Raw genomic sequence first — 23,234 nt, 5'->3', positions numbered from 1 at the left:
GTTACTGGCAAGTTGTTCCAAGGCCTAATTAATATTAATCAGTTCTCTCTTTGACCAATATTCTAGATTCCCATCACTCTGAGGTGACAGATCTTTATTCCAGAGGGTCTGAGTGAGCCCCTGTTTATTTGCCTTTTTCAGACTGTGATTGCTTTACTTTTCCATTTACTATTATCACTGGGCATATAAGCATCAAGAGATACACCCATCTTCTGAATTTCAGATATATTGTCTGTCTCCATCATGAGGTGACATCTATAGCTCCTGAAAACAATCAGTGTTGATTACTTTTGTCAGTACAATAACTGCTTTTATTTTTGGCCTTTTAATCTGTTGGCACAAATAACTAGGTGGCAGTAATAATTATAGGTTGTGGAGCTATTAAGGTATTCCAAGTGGAAGTGTTTTTACCCTGGAGGCTAAGATATCAGATCTTACAGAACGAAATGTTGAGAGGCTGGGAAGTACAAATTCTCCAACTTGATCACTGAGAATGGGCAGATTTACCAAGTGGGCCAAGTGGTAAGTTCCCAATTCTACATCTGCCTCTTAGTTTCTACACCCATATGAATGGAATAGAGCATGATGTAGTGGTCATTGGTTTAAAGTGTATATTGTATCCTGGAGCACAGGGCACCAGTCCTACAGTTATTCTGAAGCTGAGCCTTCAGACCATTCCAGCATTCTCTCAGAACGGTGATGCTATAAAAGTTAGGACCAGTAAATCCAATGGCAGTAAATGGGGGCTAGCAGAGTCAAAGAGTTAGATTCATATTTGAATGAGTCCCAGAGAAAGTGCATTGCTGTGCCCTCCAAGTGGAATTCCATGTGATTAACTTATTACCAAGTGTTTGGTTGACTTCCTCAAGGGATAATACTGTATCAGGGGTCATTTTTAGCTAGTGCTTACTTGTCAGACATTTAGCATTGTCAAGAACTTTATCAACCTTGGTGAGAGGAAACCCATGCTTTGTGCCCATATATGGTTTCCATCCTGCCATTATGGCTAGTTATCTGATGAGTCCATTTTATGAGCCTTGACATACAGGAACCAGCTGACATTGATTATTTTTTTCATCTGGTTGTTGATGGCTTCCTTGCCATAGATACTCTGTTGAGTAGTCGCACTCTGTGTCCACTTCTATAGGGTCATCTACTGGTTGTTCTTTTCAGACTCTTTTATTGGATCATCTACTATTGCTGCTTCCAAGACCCTGATGAATTAACAGAGCAAAGAGCCTGTCAAAGAATTGATATATATCCTTAACTCTAGCACCTCCTTTTTTTATACAAAGTTAATAAATCTCTGCCTGGTGGTAGGATTTCCTTTCACCACCATCCTTAAGAAGAGTACTGTTTAAACTGGTGAGCTAAATGACTGTATTTTGTTTTTTGTTTTGTTTATCATGAATAATCCTTTTGTAAAATATAAAACTGTGGGGGTTTCAGCCATGTCCACCATGGATGAGGGAAGGGTTAACTGCTGGAGGACAGTGCTGACTATAAATCAATTACTAATAAACTTATCTAGTCAATAAACACAAGAGCCAATATTTTCAAATGGGAGGGGGCGTGACAGATCAGGCCATACCAAATCTGGCCTCCAACAAGATGAAGTAGCCCACCTCCCCTTTATTTATAGTTACATAGGTAAAGGGGGCCAAGACTGGGAGGGGCTTATTCTGTGAGGAACAGGATGAGGTGGAGTTAGGGAAGCCATTTGCTTAGGGAGCCACTCCAATTCAGGGCCAGCTACCACCTACTCCCCGGCAGTCTGGAACAGTCTCTCATGACTGCCAGTTCCTGGGAGTCAGACCTCTGTATCCCAAACAAGTCTATGGATGGCTCCCCAAATAAAACCATATACTTCTTGACACCGTGGTACACACCTGTAATCCCAGCAACTCAGGAGGCTGAGGCAAGGAAATTGCATGTTCAAGTTTCTTGAACTTCGTGAGACCCTCAGCAACTTGGTGCAACCCTGTCTCAAAATCTTAAAGAAAAAGCTAGGTGTTCAATACTCACTATTTAAATAAACAGACACATAGTTATTGCAGCAGTGCCAAATTACTGAAAACATTTTCAAATGCATATTCTTACTTTTAATACTTGTACAGTATTAAAAAACAACATTGGTCTGTGGACTGTGTTTTGAGTAACACAGAACTGTCCATTTTCAGAATTATAGTGTGGCAGTAGTTTTATCTTGCACCAACTTAACAAGCTGATGTGTCCATAAGTTATATGGTGTTTTTCTGGGGCCACTTTGGGGGGGTGGCACAAATCTTTGTTCTGTCTGGCTAAGATATTCCAATTGATTTATTATCTGGGTGAGCAGTAGGGAGAAAGTGATAGCAGAGGTTTCCTTTGTCCTTTTGTATTATAATGACTCTTTTTCACAGTTCAGAGAACCAGTGCTAGGGCTGTAACTGCTGCTACATTCATCCATCCCAATTACACACTCAGGGATTATAGGTCATAACAAGATGGTTGGGAGTGAATCCATTGGGCCAACTGTGTATTGGACTTAGGTGAGGACTCCATTTATTATCTGGCCTCTTTAAGTGCCCACTCAAATTGGGAGACCATAAATGTGTTTTGGGTACTATGATTAATTGGAAGAGCTAAGAGTCACTTCCCAAGTATCAATGTCAGCTTAGAAATCCTGTTTTCACTCATTCCTGGAAGGTTGGATATTCCTTTTAAACCAGTGTAGAGTTACTGTTGTAAATGACAGCACATCTTATTAGAAATTTATGAGAAACATTTGCTTTTTTGCTCAAGAGGACTCAGCCTCCCCTGATATTGATGATCCCTGGGTCTGATAACTGACTTAGATCTGGAAACTCAACAGAATTTTCTCATTGATTCTTGATCTACCTTGGCAATGTAAGTAAAGAGCTTTATTCACTACTTGTTATGATTTTAATTGTGTACTTTCAAAATTTGTATGTTAAATACTGACCTCCAGTACCTTAATTGGGTATAGAAGCACTGCAGATGTGATTACTAAAGACGAGTCCATGCTAGAGTAGATTGTGCCTCTAATCCATTAAGACCCATGTCTTATAGAAAGGGGAAATTTGGATGCTGCAATGCACACAGGGCGAATACCTTTTAAATGATGAAGGCAAGGACTAGGGTGATGCTTCTCCAATCGAATGAAAGCCACAGACTGCCAACAAACCACCATAAGATAGAAGACAGGTATCTAATTGACTTTCAACTCCCTTAAAAGGGACCAACCCTGCTAACAGTTTGAACTTGAATTAATCTATTGTAGATCTATGAGACAATAAATTTCTTTTAAGACAACCAGTTTGTGGTACATTGTTAGAGCAGCCCTAGCAATTTTTTTGCCCCCCCCCCCCCTTTGCCACTGTAAGCAAAAATGTCTAATGATTTATTAACTGTTGTTAATAAACAAGGTCAGGGCTCTCTGGTTGCTGCTCTGATGTTATTGCCTTTTGTGGGAAATACATTCACCTTGCTTCTAGTGGTTATATGCTACCTCTGGTGCCTGCTATTTTGGAATCCTGTCTCTCCCATTGACATCTTGTCACCATTTTAGGACCTGCTTAAGATTTCCTTGCTCAAAGTTAAATTCTGAAACACAGACAAGTTCCTCCATATTAGCACACTCCTCTCCATCCCTTAGTCCAACATCCTAAAGATCCACTTTTCCATGTGTGCTCTAAATTCTTAATGACACATATCAGACAGGCTCAGCAGATTTGATATAGTACTTATTTTTTGCAAATAAGTTACTTCTTTCCATATCAAGGACTGCATTTTACAATCGGCGCTACTACTAGTAGGATCTGACCCTAGAGTTATTAGTCTAGAGGCAATGAAGGGAGGCAGGGCAGATCTCAAGATAATTCTCTTCACAGGTGTCTTTTGCAGTCTCCAGGCAACTGGAAGTAGCTTTCCTTTATGAAATTGAAGGCTGTAGATTTTGCCAGCCTGAGGATTCAGCACAATCTGAGGTTTTAGTGTTTTCATGTGTACCCCCGCAATATCACCATCCCATGTATCACTATCCTCCTCTTTCCCTATCAGAGCCCTGATAGTGGACCTACTGGACCTATCCATTTAGTCTTCTTTTTATTTATTTATTTGTTTGTTAATTTTTATTTTTAATTTTTTTGATTCATTGTACACAAATGGGGTACAAATTTTCATTTCTGTGGTTGTACACAATGTAGAGTCACACCATTCGTGTAATCATGCATATACATAGGGTAATGATGTTTGTTTCATTCCATCGTCTTTTTTTTTAAGAATATAAATATTCTTTATATATTCTCCACAGTCTCATATAGTAGTATGACTTGAAAAACTAGTACCAAACAAAATCTAAATTTGATGTTCATTGACACATTTCTAGATACCAAGTCAAAACTGGAGACAATTTAGAAAACTGAATATTTTGTAATATTCATTTTATTTGTATATGAAAAACCATTTTGTTAAAAATACAAATAGTATAAACTAATTATTCAAACTTAATCAAGATATGTTATGAAATTTGCCTCAATTAAGTTCTGCCTTAGTAAGTTAAAAAAAAGTGAGGTCCAAACCTCAATGTGTTAAACAAGGAACAATCCATTAGAAGAGGGATGCAAAGGAGGCAGATTCCTAGAGAGCCTACCACTGTATTTGATATACATATTTCTAAAATTATTCTTCAGACAAATTGGTTTGTCACTTTAAATCCTTTTAAAATCACTGTTGAAAACTAAATATGTGACGGAAGTGTTTCTAATATTGGCACAAGAATTTCATAGATATTAATCCAAAGGTCTGTTGGAGAAAAGAAGTGCATGAGTATTTTTGTTAGGTGTGTGTTTCAAAGGTATTGAAACAAAATCAGAATGAAATGTTTCAAAAATTATAGCAACAAAATTTGATTGTCATTCCATCATCTTTACTTTCCCCTGCCCTTTCCCCAACCTCCATTTCCCTCTACACAATCCAATGTTCCTCCATTCTTCCCTTAACCCCTGCCCCCTATATCAGCATCCATTTATCAGAGAAACATTCAACCTTTGGTTTTTTGAGATTGGCTTATTTCACTTAGCATGATTTTCTCCAACTCCATCCATTTACCTGCAAATGCCATAATTTTATTCTTCTTTATGACTGAATAATATTCCATTGTATATATACTATTTCTTTATCCATTAATCTATTTAAGGGCATCTAGGTTGGTTCCACAATCTAGCTATTGTGAATTAAGCTGCTATGAACATTGATGTAGTATGCTGATTTTAATTCTTTTGGGTATAAACAGAGGAGTGGGATAGCTGAGTCAAAGTGATCCATTCCAAGTTTTCTGAGGAATCTCCATACTATTTTGCAAAGTGGTTGCACAAATTTGCAATTTCACCCCCACATCCTTGCCAACACCTATTGTTGCTTGTTTTCTTGATGATAGCCATTCTAATGGAGCGAGATGAAAATCTTAGGGTAGTTTTGATTTGCATTTCTCTAATTACTGGAGATGTTGAACATTTTTTCATGTGTCTGTTGATTGCTTGTAGATCTTCTGTGAAGTGTCTGCTCATTTCCTTAGCTCATTTATTGATTCAGTTATTTGTTTTTTGGTGTAAAGTTTTTTGAATTCTTGGTAAATTCTGGAGATTAGTGCGCTATCTGAGGTGGCGTGGTAAAAATTTTCTCCCACTCTGTAGGATCACTCTTTACATTGTTGGTTGTTTCCTTTGCTGATAAAAAGCTTTTTAGTTTGAATTCATCCCATTTATTGATTCCTGCTTTTATTTCTTGCACTTTGGGAGTCTTGTTAAGGAAGTCTGGTCCTAATCGACATGATGAAGATTTGGGTCTTGTTTTTCTTCTTTTTGGTGCAGGGTCTCTGGTCCAATTCCTAGGTCCTTGATCCATTTTGAGTTCAGTTTTGTGCAGCATGAGAGATAGGGGTTAATTTCATTCTACTGCATATAGATTTCCTAGCACCATTTGTTGAAGAGGCTATCTTTTCTCCATTGTATGTTTTTGGTACCTTTGTCTAGTATGAGATAACTATTCTGGTACCATTGGTCTACCTGTCTATTTTGGTGCCAATACCATGCTGTTTTTGTTACTGTTGCTCTGTAGTATAGTTGAAGGTCTGGTATTGTAATACCTCCTGCTTCACTCTTCCTGCTAATGATTGCTTTGGCTATTCTGGGTCTCTTATTCTTCCAAATGAATTTCACGAATGCTTTCTCTATTTCTATGTGGTATATCATTGGGATTTTAATTGGAATTGCATTGAATCTGTGTAGCACGTTTGGTAGTATGGCCATTTTGACAATATTAATTCTGTGTATCCAAGAACTTGGGAGATCTTTCCATCTTCTAAGGTCTTCTTCAATTTCTTTCTTTAATGTTCTGTAGTTTTCATTGTAGAGGTCTTTCATCTCTTTTGTTAGATTGATTCCAAGTGTTTTTTTTTTTTTTTTTTTTTGAGGCAATGGTGAATGGGGTAGTTGTCGCTGGCTCTTTGCGGTTCCAAAATCCATGGATATTTGTCACCGCCTGCAGCAACAACTTGCACGGGTCTTATGGGTGGTGGAGTGGAAACTGAGGCACGTCTATCTTTCTCTTTGGTGCACTGCTTTCTTGCTTGTTTATAGAGGATAGAGGAAATGAGGTTTACTTGCTTTGAGAGGAGAGAGAGAGAAACTTTGTTTCTTGCTTGTTATTTGCTTTGAGAGGAGAGAGAGAGAGACCCCGCTTATCAGAGAGAAAGACTTTGCTTAAGAGAGAAACTTTGAAAGAAAGACAGGCTTTTCTTAGAGCTCAGAAGGAGAGAGGCCTGCCACGCCTTAAAGTCCTGCATCCTGTGAACTAAGGGTGTGTCTACCTAAGGTGCCCTAGTAATGCGTCTCAGTTCTCCGTTCCGCAATCTGCCTTCCGCAGCTGCCCCTATTCGCTGCTGTGTTTTTCCCTCTGGCTGCTTCTAATGGCTGCTGTGGCGTGTCTTCTTCTCTGGCTACTGCTGCGCCGTGTGTCTTTTCCTCTGGCTGCTTCTAATGGTTGCTATATCTCTGTCTCGCTCCGCCTACGCTTATATCACCTCCAGGACGCAGAGAGCAGGGCCACGCCTCTTACGAAAAGATTAGGCGAGACACTCCAGCAGGCAATTAGTGCTCGAGAACACATGCGCATACATTGTGTGCATGGACGAGAAAATCACCTGCGTGTGCTTATGTCAATTAACCTCTTCGCTGCCGATGTGATCAGGCGCCATCCTGGCGCCGCCAACATGGCACAGCCCCCAACAGGTAGTTTTCCTAATTTCTCTTTCAGAGGATTCATCACTTATGAATAGAAATGCATTAGATTTATGAGTATTGATTTTATATCCTGCCCCTTTGTTGAATTCATTTATTAGTTCTAGAAGTTTTTGGATCCTCTAAATACAGAATCATGTTACTGGCAAAGAGTGAGATATCCATATTGGTTTTCTCTGTATGTAATCTGATGCTTTCCTCTCATGGCTTTTAAAATTGTATTTTTATTTTGTATGTTGGGCATTTTCATTATAATGTGCCTTGGTGTGGATCTGTTGTCATTTTGTATTTTTGGTGTCCTGTAAGCCTCTTATATTTGATTTTCCATTTCATTCTTCAGGTTTGGTAAATTTCTGGTATTATTTCATTGAATAAATTATTCATTCCTTTGGTTTGTATCTCTGTGCCTTCTTCAATCCCAATAATGCTTAAATTTGATCTTTCCATATTATCCCATAATTCCTGAAGGTTCTGTTCATGATTTCTTACCATCTTCTCTTGTGTTCTATTTTCAAAATTAAATATTTTGTCTTCATTGTCTGAGGTTCTGTCTTCCAAGTGGTCTAGTCTGTTGGTGATGCTTTCTATTGAGTTTTTAATTTGGTTTATTGTTTCCTTCTTTTCAAGGATTTCTGTTTTTTTTTTTTTCCCAGAATCTCTGTTTCTTTATTGAAATGATCTTTTGCTTCCTGCATTTGCTCTTTTAACTGTTTATTGGTGTGTTCATTCATTGCCTTCATTTACTCTCTTATATCATCCTTTACCTCATTGATCATTTTAATTATGTACATTCTCAACTCCTTTTCTGACATTTCTTCTACTGTGCTGTCAATGGATTCTATTAATGTAGTGTCTTGGTTTGGGGTGCTTCCTTTGTTTTTTCATGTTGTTTGTGTATATCCCCCTATAGCAGTGTGGGTCTGAGGTATTACAGTTTCCTCCCATAGGTGTATAGTGTCCCTTTAGGTTTCCAAAACCTCACCTTTAAGGGGGAGAACAATACTAGCAGCACACGGTACAAACAATATGTATCCTTTAAACCAACTAGCCCCTTTCAAGATGTTAACGGTATTGTTGTAATAAACAGAGATGATGAATTTGATTATTATCTACAGCATAAACAATAGGTTTGCAATAAAGTCTACAATTTCTAACGGTGGACAACGAGGATGGGGAGGGGTATAGGATGTAATGTTAATAAGAAGTGAATATATTCCAGCACCACAAATGCGTGGGCAACTACCTCATCGGCAGCAGGAAGTGGGCGAGGGCTCCTTTGCCAAGGTGCGCGAGGTGCTGACTGGAGAGAAGGTGGCCACAAAAGTCATCGATAAGAAGAGAGCCAAAAAGGACACCTATGTCACCAAAAATCTGCGGCGAGAGGGGCAGATCCAGCAGATGATTTGCCACCCCAACATCATGCAGCTCCTCGATATCTTAGAGACAGAAAACAGCTGCTACCTGCTCATGGAGCTGTGCCCTGGGGGCAACCTGATGCACAAGATCTACGAGAAGAAGTGGCTGGAGGAGTCCGAGGCTCGCAGATACATCCGGCAGCTCATCTCTGCTGTGGAGCACCTGCACCGGGCTGGGGTGGTGCACAGAGACTTGAAGATAGAAAATTTGATTCTAGATGAAGACAATAATATCAAGCTGATTGACTTTGGCTTGAGCAACTGTGCGGGGATTCTGGGCTACTCCGACCCGTTCAGCATGCAGTGTGGCAGCCCTGCCTACGCCGCACCAGAACTGCTGGCGTGGAAGAAATATGGCCCCAAAATCGACGTATGGTCCATAGGTGTGAACATGTACGCCATGTTGACTGGGACCCTGCCCTTCACAGTAGAGCCCTTCAGCCTGCGGGCTTTGTACCAGAAGATGGTGGACAAAGAAATGAACCCCCTGCCCACCCAGCTCTCCACAGGAGCCATCAATTTCCTGCACTCTCTCCTGGAACCAGATCCTGTGAAGAGGCCAAATATTCAGCAAGCACTGGCAAATCGCTGGCTCAATGAGAATTACACAGGCAAAGTGCCCTGTAACGTCACCTATCCCAACAGGATTTCTCTGGAGGACCTGAGTCCCAGTGTGGTGCTGCACATGACAGAGAAGCTTGGCTACAAGAACAGTGTCGTGATCAACACGGTGCTGTCCAACCGTGCCTGCCACATCCTCGCCATCTACTTCCTCTTAAACAAGAAACTTGAACGCTATTTGTCAAGCAAATCCGACATCCAGGACAGCATCTGCTACAAGACCCAACTCTACCAGATAGAGAAGTGCCGGGGTGCCAAGGAGCATTATGAGGCCTCCCTGGACACCTGGACAAGAGACCTTGAATTCCATGCTGTGCAGGACAAAAAGTGCAAAGAAGAAGAAAAAAGAGGAGATTTTCTTCATCTGCCTTTTGCCAAGAAGATGGACAAGAACCCGTCGTCATACAGACAGCCTTGTGCCTCGCTCATCACGCAGATCCATAACACCAAAGCTCTGCTGAAGGACCGCAAGACCTCCAAGTCTAGCTTCCCGGACAAAGATTCCTTCAGCTGTCGGAACACTTTCCGCAAAACCACTGATTCCAATTGTGTGGCTGCTTCTTCCATGGAGTTCATCCCCATCCCACCCCCCAGGACTCCCAGGATTTTAAAGAAGCCAGAACCCCATCAATAAGGGCCTGGGAGTGCCAGCATCCCACCAAAGGAAGACCCCCTGATGCTGGACATGGTGCAGTCCTTCGAGTCTATGGATCGTGAGGACCACATAGAACTGCTGTCCCCTTCCCATCACTATAGGATTCTGAACTTGCCTGTGAGCTTGGCTCGCTGGAATTCCAGTGAGAGGACACTCTCCCCAGGGCTGCTGTCTGCAAGCATGTCACCTCTCCAGACTCCCCTGCATCCCACTCTGGTCTCCTTTGCTCATGAAGATAAGAACAGCCCACCAAAAGAGGAGGGCGTGTGCTCCCCACCTCCGGTTCCCAGCAATGGCCACACACAGCCTCTGGGGATCCCCAATTGTGTGAAGAGCCAGGGCAGGTTCCCCATGATGGGCATTGGACAGATGCTAAGGAAGCAGCACCAGAGCCTGCAGCCTTGTGCAGAGAGGCCTCTAGAAGCCAGCATGTCCCCGCTGCAGCCCACAGCCCCTGGAAGTCTTTCCTTTGACATGACTGACGGGGTCAAGGGCCAGTGTTAACCTGAGTCTGTGGGATCTGAGCCTCTGTAAGGAAAACAGTGGAACAGGGCTCCACACATCTGCCATGATGTGACCAGAGACCTTGCAGAAGCATCCTTCATAGTCTCACCCGCTCTGCCCTGCAACATCTCCCCTATGGATCAGCCAAAACCACAGACCCAAAGCCTGCACAACCCAGCCTCCCTTAGGGACCCCCAAGACGCTAGAAATCACTGGGAAGGGTGGCTACAGAGGCAAGCAGTCCCAGTTCCAGTCTCAGACCCTCCCTCCCACCTACTCACCAAGGCCGCCTCCACGTACCCCTGCTGGACTCAGGTCTGAAAACTGCACACCGACCTTCTGGACCACCCAGATTTATAGACTTACCAGATCTTTCTTCACTCTGTGCTACGTGCATGCCTCTCAGTGGATTGCTCTCTGTTCAGCTGTTGGTCACAGTCTCACAGGGACCAGTAGTATGGCAAGGTCATTCATCCCAACCACGGTTTCCTCTGTGGAGTGACACAACCCTTTTCCTGACAGCCAATCCCTATAGCCTAGCAGGAGCTGTGACCAGGAGCAGTGGCCCTAGGAGACCCAGAGGAGGACGTCCAGAGCCTCAGATAAGGATGGAACCCAACAGTATGGACTCAGGAAGAAAAAGACCAACAGAAACACTCATGCCCAAGCAGGGTTTTGGCAGATTTTATTTTATTTGGTCAAAACTTTCTGATGATTGAATGATCTTGTCCGAAGAGATTTTTCTTTATGTAATGTTGATAAATCAACATAGTAGAATTTTTTAAAAACCCAGATGGAGAGATGAAAAACAGTTCCACCAAATTAATGTTTTCATGAGAGAATTTGGCGTGGAAGGCTGGCTGGGGTGGCGTTTTCTGTGGTGTCAGACCCCAGTCACCTGCAGGAGGGGGCAGGATCCCAGCCACCTCGTCTTCACCCCATTGCATCAACAGAACCTTGATCCTTCCAGAAGGCGTAGAACATGGTTACAGCTGGTTCTTTAGAGAGAAAGGATGTGCTGGCAAATTTCAGACAATGAGAAGGCACCAGTTTTTAAATTGCCCAGAAAATTCGTATGGGTTAGAGCTGAGCTGGTTTGCTGTGAGCTGTGCAGAGGCTGCAGGCTGGGAGCATGTTCAGATACAGGACAGCTTCTTCCTTGAGGGAAACTGTCCCTCCAACAGGGTTTCAATCCGTCTTGTGTTTTCACACCTTTTGCCAAGGATCAAACCAAAGATGCATCTCCAGTTTCGTGACTGCCGTCCCCGTGTGTGCATTTGTGGACCTCAGTGTTGTCTGCCTGTGTCCAGCTGGATCCTGATGGAGGCTGTCTCCACGTGGGAATGGGGCCCCAGCTCTTAGCAGGGGACTTAGCTGTGAGCAGAATTGCAAGGGAAAATCCGCCCAGCTGGAGTAGCAGTTAGGAGACAGGGTCGCCGAACCGCTTCGGATCTCTGACTTTCAATGAGTGCAAATGTGACCCTAGACCACTGCTTGGCCACCCCTGGGGTGGTCATCCCAGTCCATTGAGTCCAGGGATTCCAAAATAGGCCAGTCCCTTGAGAATCGCAAAGTCAGCCTTCATTTTCCTGCAGCTAGCCCTGAGCTAGAGTGTGGTGAGGTGGACCTTTACCACTTTCTCCTTTATTGGTGGAGACTTCCTTTGGCCCCTCATGACTCTCACTGAGCAGGGAGGGAACAGATGTTGGCTGTTGCTGGAAGTCAGAGATGCCTAGTCTGGGCAGACCTAGGCAAGACCCAGGGCTGCTTACTCCCTCTGAGGGGCTCGCTCCAGCTCTAGGGCATGTTAGGAAGAGGTCAGGATCCTGGCTGCTGGTGTTATTCCTTTGTGTGCTTCAGACTGGGTTCTCATTTACATTGACAATAGCTTTTTCAGTGGAGAGAAGGAAAGAATCATCGGACAGACCCTCCAAGCATTTGACACAAAACGTTGGATTTCTGATGGTGAAGGATCCTTTTTTAAAGATGGCTTCCAGTTGTAACTGCCTTGCTCTGCAAGATGGTGGGATGCTGACCTATGTGTTGTGAACTTTTCGTAGCCCCTATGTCTCTTTCTTGCATTTTACTTTCCTCACAAGTGTGTGTGCTTCTGTGTTGCTGTTAGCGCGTGAAAAACATGTTTCCCATTCTTCGCACACTTCAAGAAAGGCTGCAGGTGTCTACCGCTACTGACCATGTTGCCACTGGTAACTTGGATTCTGAACTCAGGGTTACTCTGAACTCAGTGAGAGGAAAGGGAATAGCTGTATTTTTTTGGTGTGTGTGAGCACCTAACAAATCTATGAAACCAAGTGAAAGAAGAAATGTTAAATTCTTTATTATTTTATTTATATGGAAAACTTGACTATCCCTTTGGTAAGTACAAAGCATGTTGTCTGTTTGACCCATGACTGTCCCTCCTCAGTCTGTGCCTGTGATTTCAGTAGCTACTGATGGGAATGACCGAACTGCCAACTGGTCACAAGGTCTTGGGGGGAAAAGTCCATTGTAATTGTATGATTTGGTCCTAAGTAAGTTTATGTCACCATTGTTAAATATATGTACTTTTATAATGACTGTGAAATACACTTTTTCCTCACTAAAAAAAAAAAAAAAGTGAATAAAATAGAGGTACTAAATCATAGGAAGAGTGAAAGCAGAGTCAAAAGAAGATTGTTGTTGCATGAGAAAAGGAAGTAAGAGATTCTGAGGAAACAGATAAATAAGAGGAAAACAGTGAGAAAAAAATAGAAATAATAATAAGAAAAACCTACAACAAAACCATACTATACTATTTAAACCTCCCAGTCTTCAGTAGCCCGATACATGAAAGGTACTTAATAATGAGCTTCTAGTCTCTAGCAGGTGCCCCAGGATGGGAACTGCCCCAACTAAAGATAGCAGTATTCCAGTCAGGGATAATCCATGATGGCAGCAGAGGCATCTCCATGCAGTGGTAGATGGGGAGCTACAGCTCATGGTGCTAGAGTTCTGCATGGGTGGACTGGGCCCGGGTAGGCTGGCACTGGAGTTCTGCACAGACCTAGCCTTCTTTCCAGCTGTGCCTTATGGTTTAGATGTGAGGTGTCCCCCAGAACTATGCAGGAATATTCAGAGGTGAAATGATTAGATTATGAGAGCCGTAACTTAATTGGTCCATCCTAGTTTGAGTGGGATTGCCTGGGTGGTAACTGTTGACAGGTGGGGTGTGGCTAGAGGAGTGGATCACTGGGAGTGTGCCCTAGAAGGCTGCATCTTCCCTGTGGCCTCTTCCTCTGTGTCTCTCTGCATCCAGATCCTGTCATGAACTGAGCATCTTTTCTCTGTTGGAACCTTCCTCCATCTTGTGCTACCATAAGAGCAGTGGAGCCACCATCTATGTACTGAGACCTCTAAAGCCATGATCCCCAAATTTTCCCCCTTCTAAGTTGTTGTCGTTGGGTTTTGGTCACAGCGACAAAAATCTGAAAGAAATAGAAATTGGTATCGAGAAATGGGGTTATTGCTGTGACTAACCTGACCATGTGATTCATAAGCCTTTGGATCTGGTGTGCAGGAAGAATTTTGAAGATCAGAGATGCAAGCTGGAAAAGGTTTAGAATTTTGTAAATGGAGCTTAATGGGTGATTCTGGTGGGAGTTCAGAATTACAAAATGCTTATAGGAACATGGACTGTGCTCATAAGGTTTCAAAACGAAATGAGAATTCTTAGGAATTAGGCTAGAGGACACTAGTGTTATATTATGTAGCTAAGTTCTTTGCCCATGTCTTGAGACTTTATGTGAGACTGAATTTAAAGGTGATGAACTAATTAATCTGGCAGAGGAAATTTGAAAGGCAGTACAGCATTCATTCAGTGGCATGGATATTGCTGGCAGCTTTTAGCTAGTTTTCTTGTGAGAACTGGGAGCAGAAAACAGAGTTAAAGGATTTTAAAAACTTACAGTATGACCAGAAAAATGTTTGTAAAACTGGGACTAAAAAAGGTGTACTTTGTACTTAGACTTTTGGGTAATGCTGGAACTGTTAAAATCATGGGACTCTTGGAGATGAACTAAATAATACATTTTGCATTGAGAGATGGACATGAGCTTTTTGGGACCAAACCCTTCAGTTTCTCAGTAAAATCTTAGGCTTGATTTCAGTGTAATCTGTTCTCTGGGTGCAGTAGATAAAGATTCAATTTAAATACTGACATGGTTTTTTTCTGGTTTATATAGAATGCTCTGAACTGATAGATGATTCAGCGAAGCCTGTTATTCTCATTCTTCAAAGTTTCTAGAGTTGTTGACAAATACTTCACAATCTTTGATTTCCCCATGTCTTTCAAGTATTAAAGCTGTTGTATAAATTTGTACTTTTCCCTTTCACTTCTACCATATTATCATCTTCCACAAGTACAGATTTCAGTTGTTGTACTGCATAACATGTTAGGATTATCTGATTTATCACTAGAAGTTGTATCCTGGCAGCCACTGACAAGTGATCTAAATCCAGATTCTCATGTGGAGGGTCTACTTTCTAGTGCCACTTTTATTACCAACAGTATAATTAGGATTTCTCCCCCTAAATGACGTGTTTACAAGGTAATCCCAGAAAGAATAGGGAGGAAATGGGGAAAGAGCTTTGGTTCTTAAGCTGGGAAGCTTCTGCCTCAGCATGACTACGCATAGTAGTGGGAGAGAATGTACAGAAAAGTGAAAGGGATATGGTGTGGGCCTCAACAGGGTCTCCTGAATGACTGAACAGAATTTGTTAAGAAGACTGCAGACATAAAACCAAGAGCATAGAAACTAACATATACCAAACTGAATAAATTTAGCTATTGTTTTTATTTTATCATTCATAGTATAAGTACTTTTCTATGTTTTGTTATCGTCACATTATTTTATTTCAGGATACCTTTAATTTGTGAGCTAACCTAATGCATTTGAAATGTCATTTGATTTTTGAAATTTTCTGGATTATCCTGACTTTCCAAATATATCTATTTTGATAAGTTACTCCCATAAACTGACTTAATGATTGAATTATAACAGTAATATAATATAATTATAACAGTGATAACTGACCTTTATTTAGCTTTGATGACCTAAATCCAGCATTTATGTCTTGGAGGCAGACATGTTACAGCTAATTGGTCTTTTTTTTTTTTTTTTATTGTAAACAAATGGGATACATGTTGTTTCTCTGTACATGGCGTAAAGGCATACCATTTGTGTAATCATAAATTTACATAGGGTAATGTTGTTTGATTCATTCTGTTATTTTTTCCCTTCCCCCATCCCTCCCACCCCTCTTTTCCCTCTATACAGTCCTTCCTTCCTCCATTCTTGCCTCCTTCCCTAACCCTAACCCTAACCCTTCCCTCCCCCCTTTATGTGTCCTCATCCACTTATTAGCGATATCATTCGACCTTTGGTTTTTTGAGATTGGCTTATCTCACTTAGCATGATATTCTCCAATTTCATCCATTTGCCTGCAAATGCCATAATTTTATCATTCTTTATGGCTGAGTAATATTCCATTGTATTTATATACCACAGTTTCTTTATCCATGCATCAATTGAAGGACATCTAGGTTGGTTCCACAATCTGGCTATTGTGAATTGAGCAGCTATGAACATTGATGTGGCGCTCTTTTTTAAAAAAAATATATTTTTAGGTGTAGATGGACACAGTACCTTTATTTATTTATTTTTATGTGATGCTGAGGATTGAATCTAGCACTTTACACGTGCTAGGCAAGCAAGCTACCACCGAGACACAACCCTAGCCACTACAGCTAATCTCTACTTTCTGTAATGTTTTTCTTCTTGTTAATATGATGAAAGAAAATTAAAATTTCTATTAACCTCTATTTAAAAAAAAAACTGTTATTTATGATTTCATAGGCTTAGGAAAATCCTTTTTTAGGGAAAGTGGTAATTATAGCTCTTTCTTAGAGAAATGTCTTTTATGCTAGTAAAATATTGGTACATTAGGACACAAAATTTGATGTTTCCTTTTTTAAAAAAATTATTCTCATTCTAATTTGGTTTGATTTCATCATTAGTTTTCATCAGCTAGATTGAGGAAATGAAATTAATCTTTAAAAGGAACATTACAAGGCAATGTATGTAAGGCCAAAATATCAATGATTTTACCTTTCTGAAGCTTTTGGTTGGAGGGCAAAGCAAGTTAGAGGAAGAATAAGAAAGAGTGTGGTAGGAGCTAAGTGCTTTTAGAGATTTATAAAAAATAAGGGTCACATTATAAAAAATTTCAAATCAACATTTTCTTGGATAATATAAGTAGTTGGAAAATAATAACAGCTGGCAAATTGCTGGAACGATTGATAACGTAGTCATTTGGTATCACCAAGTGGACAATAAATTGAATTGTTGAAATGGTAAAGGTTAATAACAAATCATGCCTAATTTAATTTCTCTAATACTTAGATATGCTCAGTGAACAGCTGAAATCAGATACGCACAGTGTGTACAGATTTTTTTTCTCTATTTTTATGGACACATTTGACATCGTGCCACATTGACATTTAGTAAATCGAGATAATTACAGAAATGACATACAAAAAGTATTAAAATACAAATAACAATGATAGAAATTTAAAATATATAGATAGCTTTCATTAACATTCAAGATAAAATTTAAGAAATAATTGGCCCGGTGTGGTGGCGCATGCCTGTAAACCCAGTGGCTCTGGAGGCTGAGGCAGGAGGATCATGAGTTTAAAACCAGCCTTAGCGAAGCAGAGGATATCTGTTTCTTGGTGAGGCAGCTTTTGCTGCTTATTGATCCCCTGCTGTTTACTCTGTTTGTCTAAAACCAGCCTTAGCAACTTAGGGAGGCTCTAAGCAACTCAGTGAGACCCTGTCTCTAAATAAAATATGAAAAAGGACTGGGGATGTGACTCAGTGGTTAAGTTCCTCTGGGTTCAATCCCAGGTACCAAAAAACCCCCAAAACACAAAAAACAAAAAACACCTCCCCAGAAAACCGCCAAAAACAAACAAACAAAAAACACACACACAAGAAATAACTGGGAGACCATTAATAACTCCAGTGCCTTGGGTTCCTACAAAAGCAAATGAAACCCAACTCTGTATAAGCAGTGAAATGAAATTTAAGCTTAACCAATCAGAAACCACTAACCTCTAACTAGAGACTTTACCAATTAGAAACTGCCAACTAACTTCTAACTAGAGAATCTCCACTTTAACCAGTCAAACATTTTCTTTGTATTGCTTCCAGGAATACCTTATGAAAGCTTCTTCCTCAGACCCCCTTTGTGGAGCCCAACCCACTGGCTGTCTGTTTCTGCCCAATTCATGAATAGCTGAATGTGCGAACAAACTCAAATTTTAATGTGCATAGGGTTCTCTTAATTTCAGTTAAACGATGATCCTTAAACGTTTATTATTTATTGTCATGTGTTTAAATTGCTTTTCTCAGTTAAAGTCATTATATGAACTTATAGCTAATATTTTTAGGTGTGATAATCATATTGTGGTTACACTTAATTCTCATATGTAGACATGTGCACATGAGGAAATATTATGGTACCAGATGTTTTTTTCAAAGTGGGAGGGTAGATAGATAAAACAAATTTTACAAGTTGCTGATTTTTGTTTTTAAAGGTGAATGTTAAGTACATTGGGGCTTATTATACTATTCTCTCTATTTTTGAATGTGCTTAAAATTTCTCATAATGAAAATTAAGCTGGGTGTTTTAGGTTGTGCCTATAATCCCTCAATGTAGGAGGCTGAGGCAGGAGGATGGCAAGTTCAAACCCAGCCTTAGCATGTAGCAAAATTGTCGAAAAATAAAAAATAATAAAAAAAAAAAAAAAAAAGAAAGAGGCTGGGGATGTACTGCAGCAATAGAGCACCCCTGAGTTCCATCTCCAGTATGCCCCCCCCATAAGTCATTATGTGGGATACTGCTGGTGAGTTGTATCAGACTTTCTAAGTAAATATTAATTATGCTTTTATTTTCCAGTTATTAATTTTCTTAGTCTACTACTACTAATACAAAGACAAGGCAGAAAATAAATAAACCATTTCTTTTCGCAAGGTTTTGGGTAAAAGACTCAGGGTTTTTTTTTTTTTTTTTTTTTTTTTGGTACTGGGGATTGAACCCAGGGGCATCCAACCACTGAGCCACATCCCCAGCCCTTTTTGTTTATTTTATTTCAAGACAGGGTCTCTCTAAATTGCTCAGGTCCTCGCTAAGTTGCTGAGTCTGACTTTGAATTTGCTATCCTTCTGCCTCAGCCTCCTGAGCCAGTAGGATTTCAGGTATGGGACACTGGCCCATCAGAAGAATGGAATTTTTAAACATGTATTTCAGAGGAAATGAATGTTTAAGCCAATAGGACTTTGAAATATTTTTTTTCAAAATCTACCTTTGCAGATGAAAGGATTGGAATTCGGCTAATCTGTTTAGTTTGTTTCATGGCTCAGACTGGAGCCTGGGCTGCAGCTTTTGGTTTTGGGATTCTTCTTACTCTGTGAGATACCTTTCTGCAAAAGTAATGTAAGATTCTTTTAGCTTACTGTTTCTAAGTAAAGAGAACCATACGGAAGGATAACAAATGTCAGCAGAGTTCAGTAATACAAGGTTTAAATCATAGCTCTGACACTAGTAGAACAGAATGATTTGTTTTACCATCCTAAATCTGATTTATGTAAATTGAGGAAAACAATAGTTTTCATTTTAAGGATTAAAAGAAATAATACGTTTTAAAAAGGATAGTAATAGAATCTGCTCCTAAGGTTTTATAGGGATTCAATGAAATTACATATTTTTAGCACATATCTGGGAAAATATGCTCTCAATGAATACTTGATATTTTTGTTGCTTTTGTCATTATTGCTACCATCTTCATATCAAGGTATTCAGAAATTTTGAATTTAAAAATTTAAAATTTTGAGGCAGAGTGGTTTGGTAGTTTGTTGGGGCAGCAATGTTCTTTTGCTTCGGGGTCAGAAAACGACCCAAACCAAGCAGACCGCTCCTTAAGTCCCCTGGGGGGAGGCCTCCCCACCTGCCCCTGCAGATTGCTTCGGGCCCATACTGTGGTGCTTTGCTCTTCGTGGTTACCAGAAATTGATGGAGCTTCCCATCCGGAAATTGCCTTTCCAGAGGTTGGTAAGGGAGATCACTCACGATTTCAAAACTGACTTGAGGTTTCAGAGTGCAGCCAATGGCACCCTTCAGGAAGGGTGGAGCATAACTATGGGTTTATTTGAAGATACTAATCTCTGTGCCATCCATGCCGAGAGAGTCACCATCATACTTAAAGACACCCAGTTGACTCACCAGATACTGGGAGAGAGTGCTTAAGTGAAGGCAGTTTTTATGGTAAATTCTGTAAAATTCTTAGGTTTAATTTGTGACTTTTTTTCTGGTAAGAAACTGTTTATAATATGTTGCTTTGCACTTAAGTCATTCCATCTTTCACTCAGGATGAATTCAAAGGTGGCTGTTCACAGACCTCAGTGACAAGTTGCTAATATGCAGAAGGGATGGGTGATACTTTTCCTCATGATGCATATTTCTGTATGTTGTTGATTTGTTGGGTAACTATTAAGGTTTTAGAACTGAATTGTGTACAGGGTCCTTTTTCAATAAACTGGTTATGACTTGATCCAAGTATTTAGCAGTTGGAGCTGTTAAGTCTGACCATACTTCACTGTGATAGAATGTGAAGTATGATTTTTTAAGAGTGAAGATATAAGTCTTAACCACAGTGTAACTTAAAGTTTCCTTAAAAAAAAAAAAAAAGTAAACCTGGCTATAGAATATACTGTATGCATGTACTATAACTATTTTATATATTGTAGTGTCAACATATTTAAATTATATGTTGTACCTTCACAAGTGGTGGTAGATGTTGTACATTCACAAGTGTCATTAAGGTGTGTGTAATTAATTTAGAGTCATGTTGATTTTCTCCTAAGTAGAAATGCACTTGTTTTCATAGTAGTAAAATGTTATGTGTAATATACCTTGTATACGTCCTCATTCTACTACATGTTAACTTAATTCTCTAGCTGATAATGCAAACACTAACTGGGGGATTTTATTTATAAGGACTGTAGAATAAAATAACAAGTTATTCACACCAGTATCATCTGTTAACTAATATTTTATCTAGTTTGGCTTTTCATTGTTTTGTTGTTGGTCTCAAAACTAGGTTTTTTCTCCTAAGAGGAAACAGTATTAAGGGTTGATTCTTTTCCTTCTGAAGTTTAGTGTAAATTTGCTCTGAGGGAGAAGCAGACAGCTCCAGGTTATTTGGACCTCTCCAAATTAAAATGATGTTGGCATGGGTTACGTCTGGTTATTTTCTTTCTTAGGAAAATTCCTTTTATAGGGATGGCCTTGCAAATGGTTTTAAAATTTATCCTGTATTGGAAATTTTAGGTCAGTGATGTATGTTGACTAAATTTACAAATAAACTTGTTTGTCAGAAAAAATTTAAAATTTTTGGTAGATGAAATGCAGGCTGATACTTGACAACTCATTGTAAATAAGTGTGTGTGTATAGGCTGGTGTATTAGATAACTTAAAAAAAACTGCTTTATTGAAGCATAATTCTCATACCATGATGTTCATCCATTTAAAGTTTACAATTCAGTGGTTTTTACTATATTCCAAGTGTTATGAAACCACTACCACAATCTAATTTTAGAGTATTCTCATCACCCCCAAAAGAAGCCCTATCGATGTTAACAGTCACTTCCCATTTCCCATATCTCCCTAAGCCCTGTGCAATCAGTAGTATACTTTGTGTCTTAATAGATTTACCTATTCTGGACATTTCACATAAATGGAATCATACAATATATTTTCTTTAATGACCATGTTCTTTCACTCCACGTATATTTTCAGAATTTATTCACATTGTATGTATCAATACTTTATTCATATTTAATGACAGTATTCTATTATGTGGATATTCTTACATCTAAGAATACTCTACATTTTCCTATATCCCTCTCTTTGGGCTGGAAGATGAGTAAATTGAACTCTTAAGTGGATGGAAAAATTCTGAACTTTCCTAAGGGATTATAACCATAGCCTAATCATGTGCCAGGAAAAGTAATCACTATTTCTATGTATCTAATATTAGCCAATTGTGATCTAGAGTGAGAAGCTTAGAAGAAAGAGGAAAGGAGAGAGAATTAAAAGGAAATAAGGAGAGTTAAAAGTAGTAATTTACAGAAATAGAAGAAATTTCTTTGGAAAGAATCCCCAAATAGCCAAAACAATCTTGAGAATGATTGAAGACATCACACTTTGTGATTTCAACTTAAACTCGAAAGCTGTAGTAATTAAAACATTATGGTACTAGCATAAAACAGATACGTATACCAGTGGAACACAATACGAAGCTTAGAAATAAACCCAAACATATGGTTAACTAATTCTCAACAAGGGCAACACGAAGAACTAACGGGAAAGGATAGTCTTTTCAACAAATGATGTTGGGGGCTGGGGATATAGCTCAGTTGGTAGAGTGCTTGCCTTGCATGCATAAGGCCCTGGGTTCAATCCCCAGCACTGCAAAAAAAAAAAAAAAAAAAAAAAATGATGTTGGAAGAACTGGATTTCCACATGCAAGAGAAACTGGGCTCTTGTACATTACAGAAAAATCAATTCAAAATAAATAAAAGACATAACTATAAGACCAGGAACCATAAAACTCCTAAAGGAAAATATAAGGGAAAAGCTCTTTGACAGTGAGCTTGGCAATTATTTTTAGGATATGATACCAAAAGGTTAGCCAAAAAAAGAAAAAATACCCAAGTGGGACTGCATCAAACCAAAAGCTTATGTATAGAAAAGAAAATAATTAACAAAATAAAAGGAGCCTATTGATTAGGAGAAAATGTTTGTGAGCCTTACCCCTAATAAAGACTTGATATCCAAAATATATAAGGAGCTCACACAACTCTAAGCAATCCCCCAGAAAAAACCTGATTTAAAAATGGACAAAGATCTGAAAAGATACATTCCAAAATAAGACAAAAATGCCCAACAGGTATATGAAAAGGTGCTTACCATCTAACAGGGAAATGCAAACCAAAAACACATGAGATTACCTCACAAGTCCTAGGATGGCTATTACAAAAAAGACAAGATATAAGTATTGGTGAAGCACTGGAGAAAAGGGAAGCCTCATCTATTGTTGATAGGCACGTAAATTGGTATAACTGTCATGCAAAACAGCATGGAGTTTTCTCAAAAACTTAAAATAGACTGGGCATAGTAGCACATGCCTGTAATCCCAGTGACTCTGGAGACTGAGGCAGGAAGAGTGCAAGTTCAAAATCAGCTTCAACAACTTACCGAGGCCCTGTCTCAAAAAAAAAAAAAAAAAAAAAAAAAGGGGTCTGGAGATGTGGCTCAGTGGTTAAGCACCTCTGGGTTCATTTACTGATACAAAAAAATTAAAAGTATACTGTACTGTGACTCAGTAGTCAATCCCTTTTCTGGGTATGTACCCAAAGAAAGTGAAGTCAGCGTCTTGTAGAGATATCTGCTCTCCCGTGTTCATGGCTGCATCGTTCACAAGTAATGTAAACAAGTATTTATCAGTGGATGACTGGGGTTGTAGGTCAGTGGTAGAGTGCTTGCCTAGCATGTATGAGGCACTGGGTTCAATCCTCTGCACCACATTAAAATAAATAAACAAAATAAAGGTATTGTGTCCATCTACAACTAAAA

General features: G+C 39.7%; 2 protein-coding genes across 10 annotated transcripts in view; both read left to right on the top strand.

Annotated features, from left to right (window-relative positions):
- The window catches only part of ANKS1B (ankyrin repeat and sterile alpha motif domain containing 1B), a 1,201,009-nt gene that overhangs the window by 60,789 nt on the left and 1,116,986 nt on the right, over positions 1-23,234 (top strand). The window lies entirely within an intron of this gene.
- Positions 8,361-10,749, top strand: LOC306662294 (hormonally up-regulated neu tumor-associated kinase-like; the record flags this gene model as incomplete). The annotated part of the gene is given in 4 exon segments (XM_079141790.1): positions 8,361-8,369; positions 8,521-8,560; positions 8,563-9,968; positions 9,972-10,749. Coding segments are annotated over 4 exon segments (1,980 nt in total). The 3' UTR covers positions 10,497-10,749.

This window comes from Sciurus vulgaris (genome assembly GCF_902686455.1).
Source record: "Sciurus vulgaris genome assembly, chromosome: 5".
NCBI lineage: Eukaryota > Metazoa > Chordata > Mammalia > Rodentia > Sciuridae > Sciurus > Sciurus vulgaris.
The sequence above is the reverse complement of the archived record's forward strand: the minus strand, read 5'-3'. Positions and strand labels throughout refer to the sequence as shown.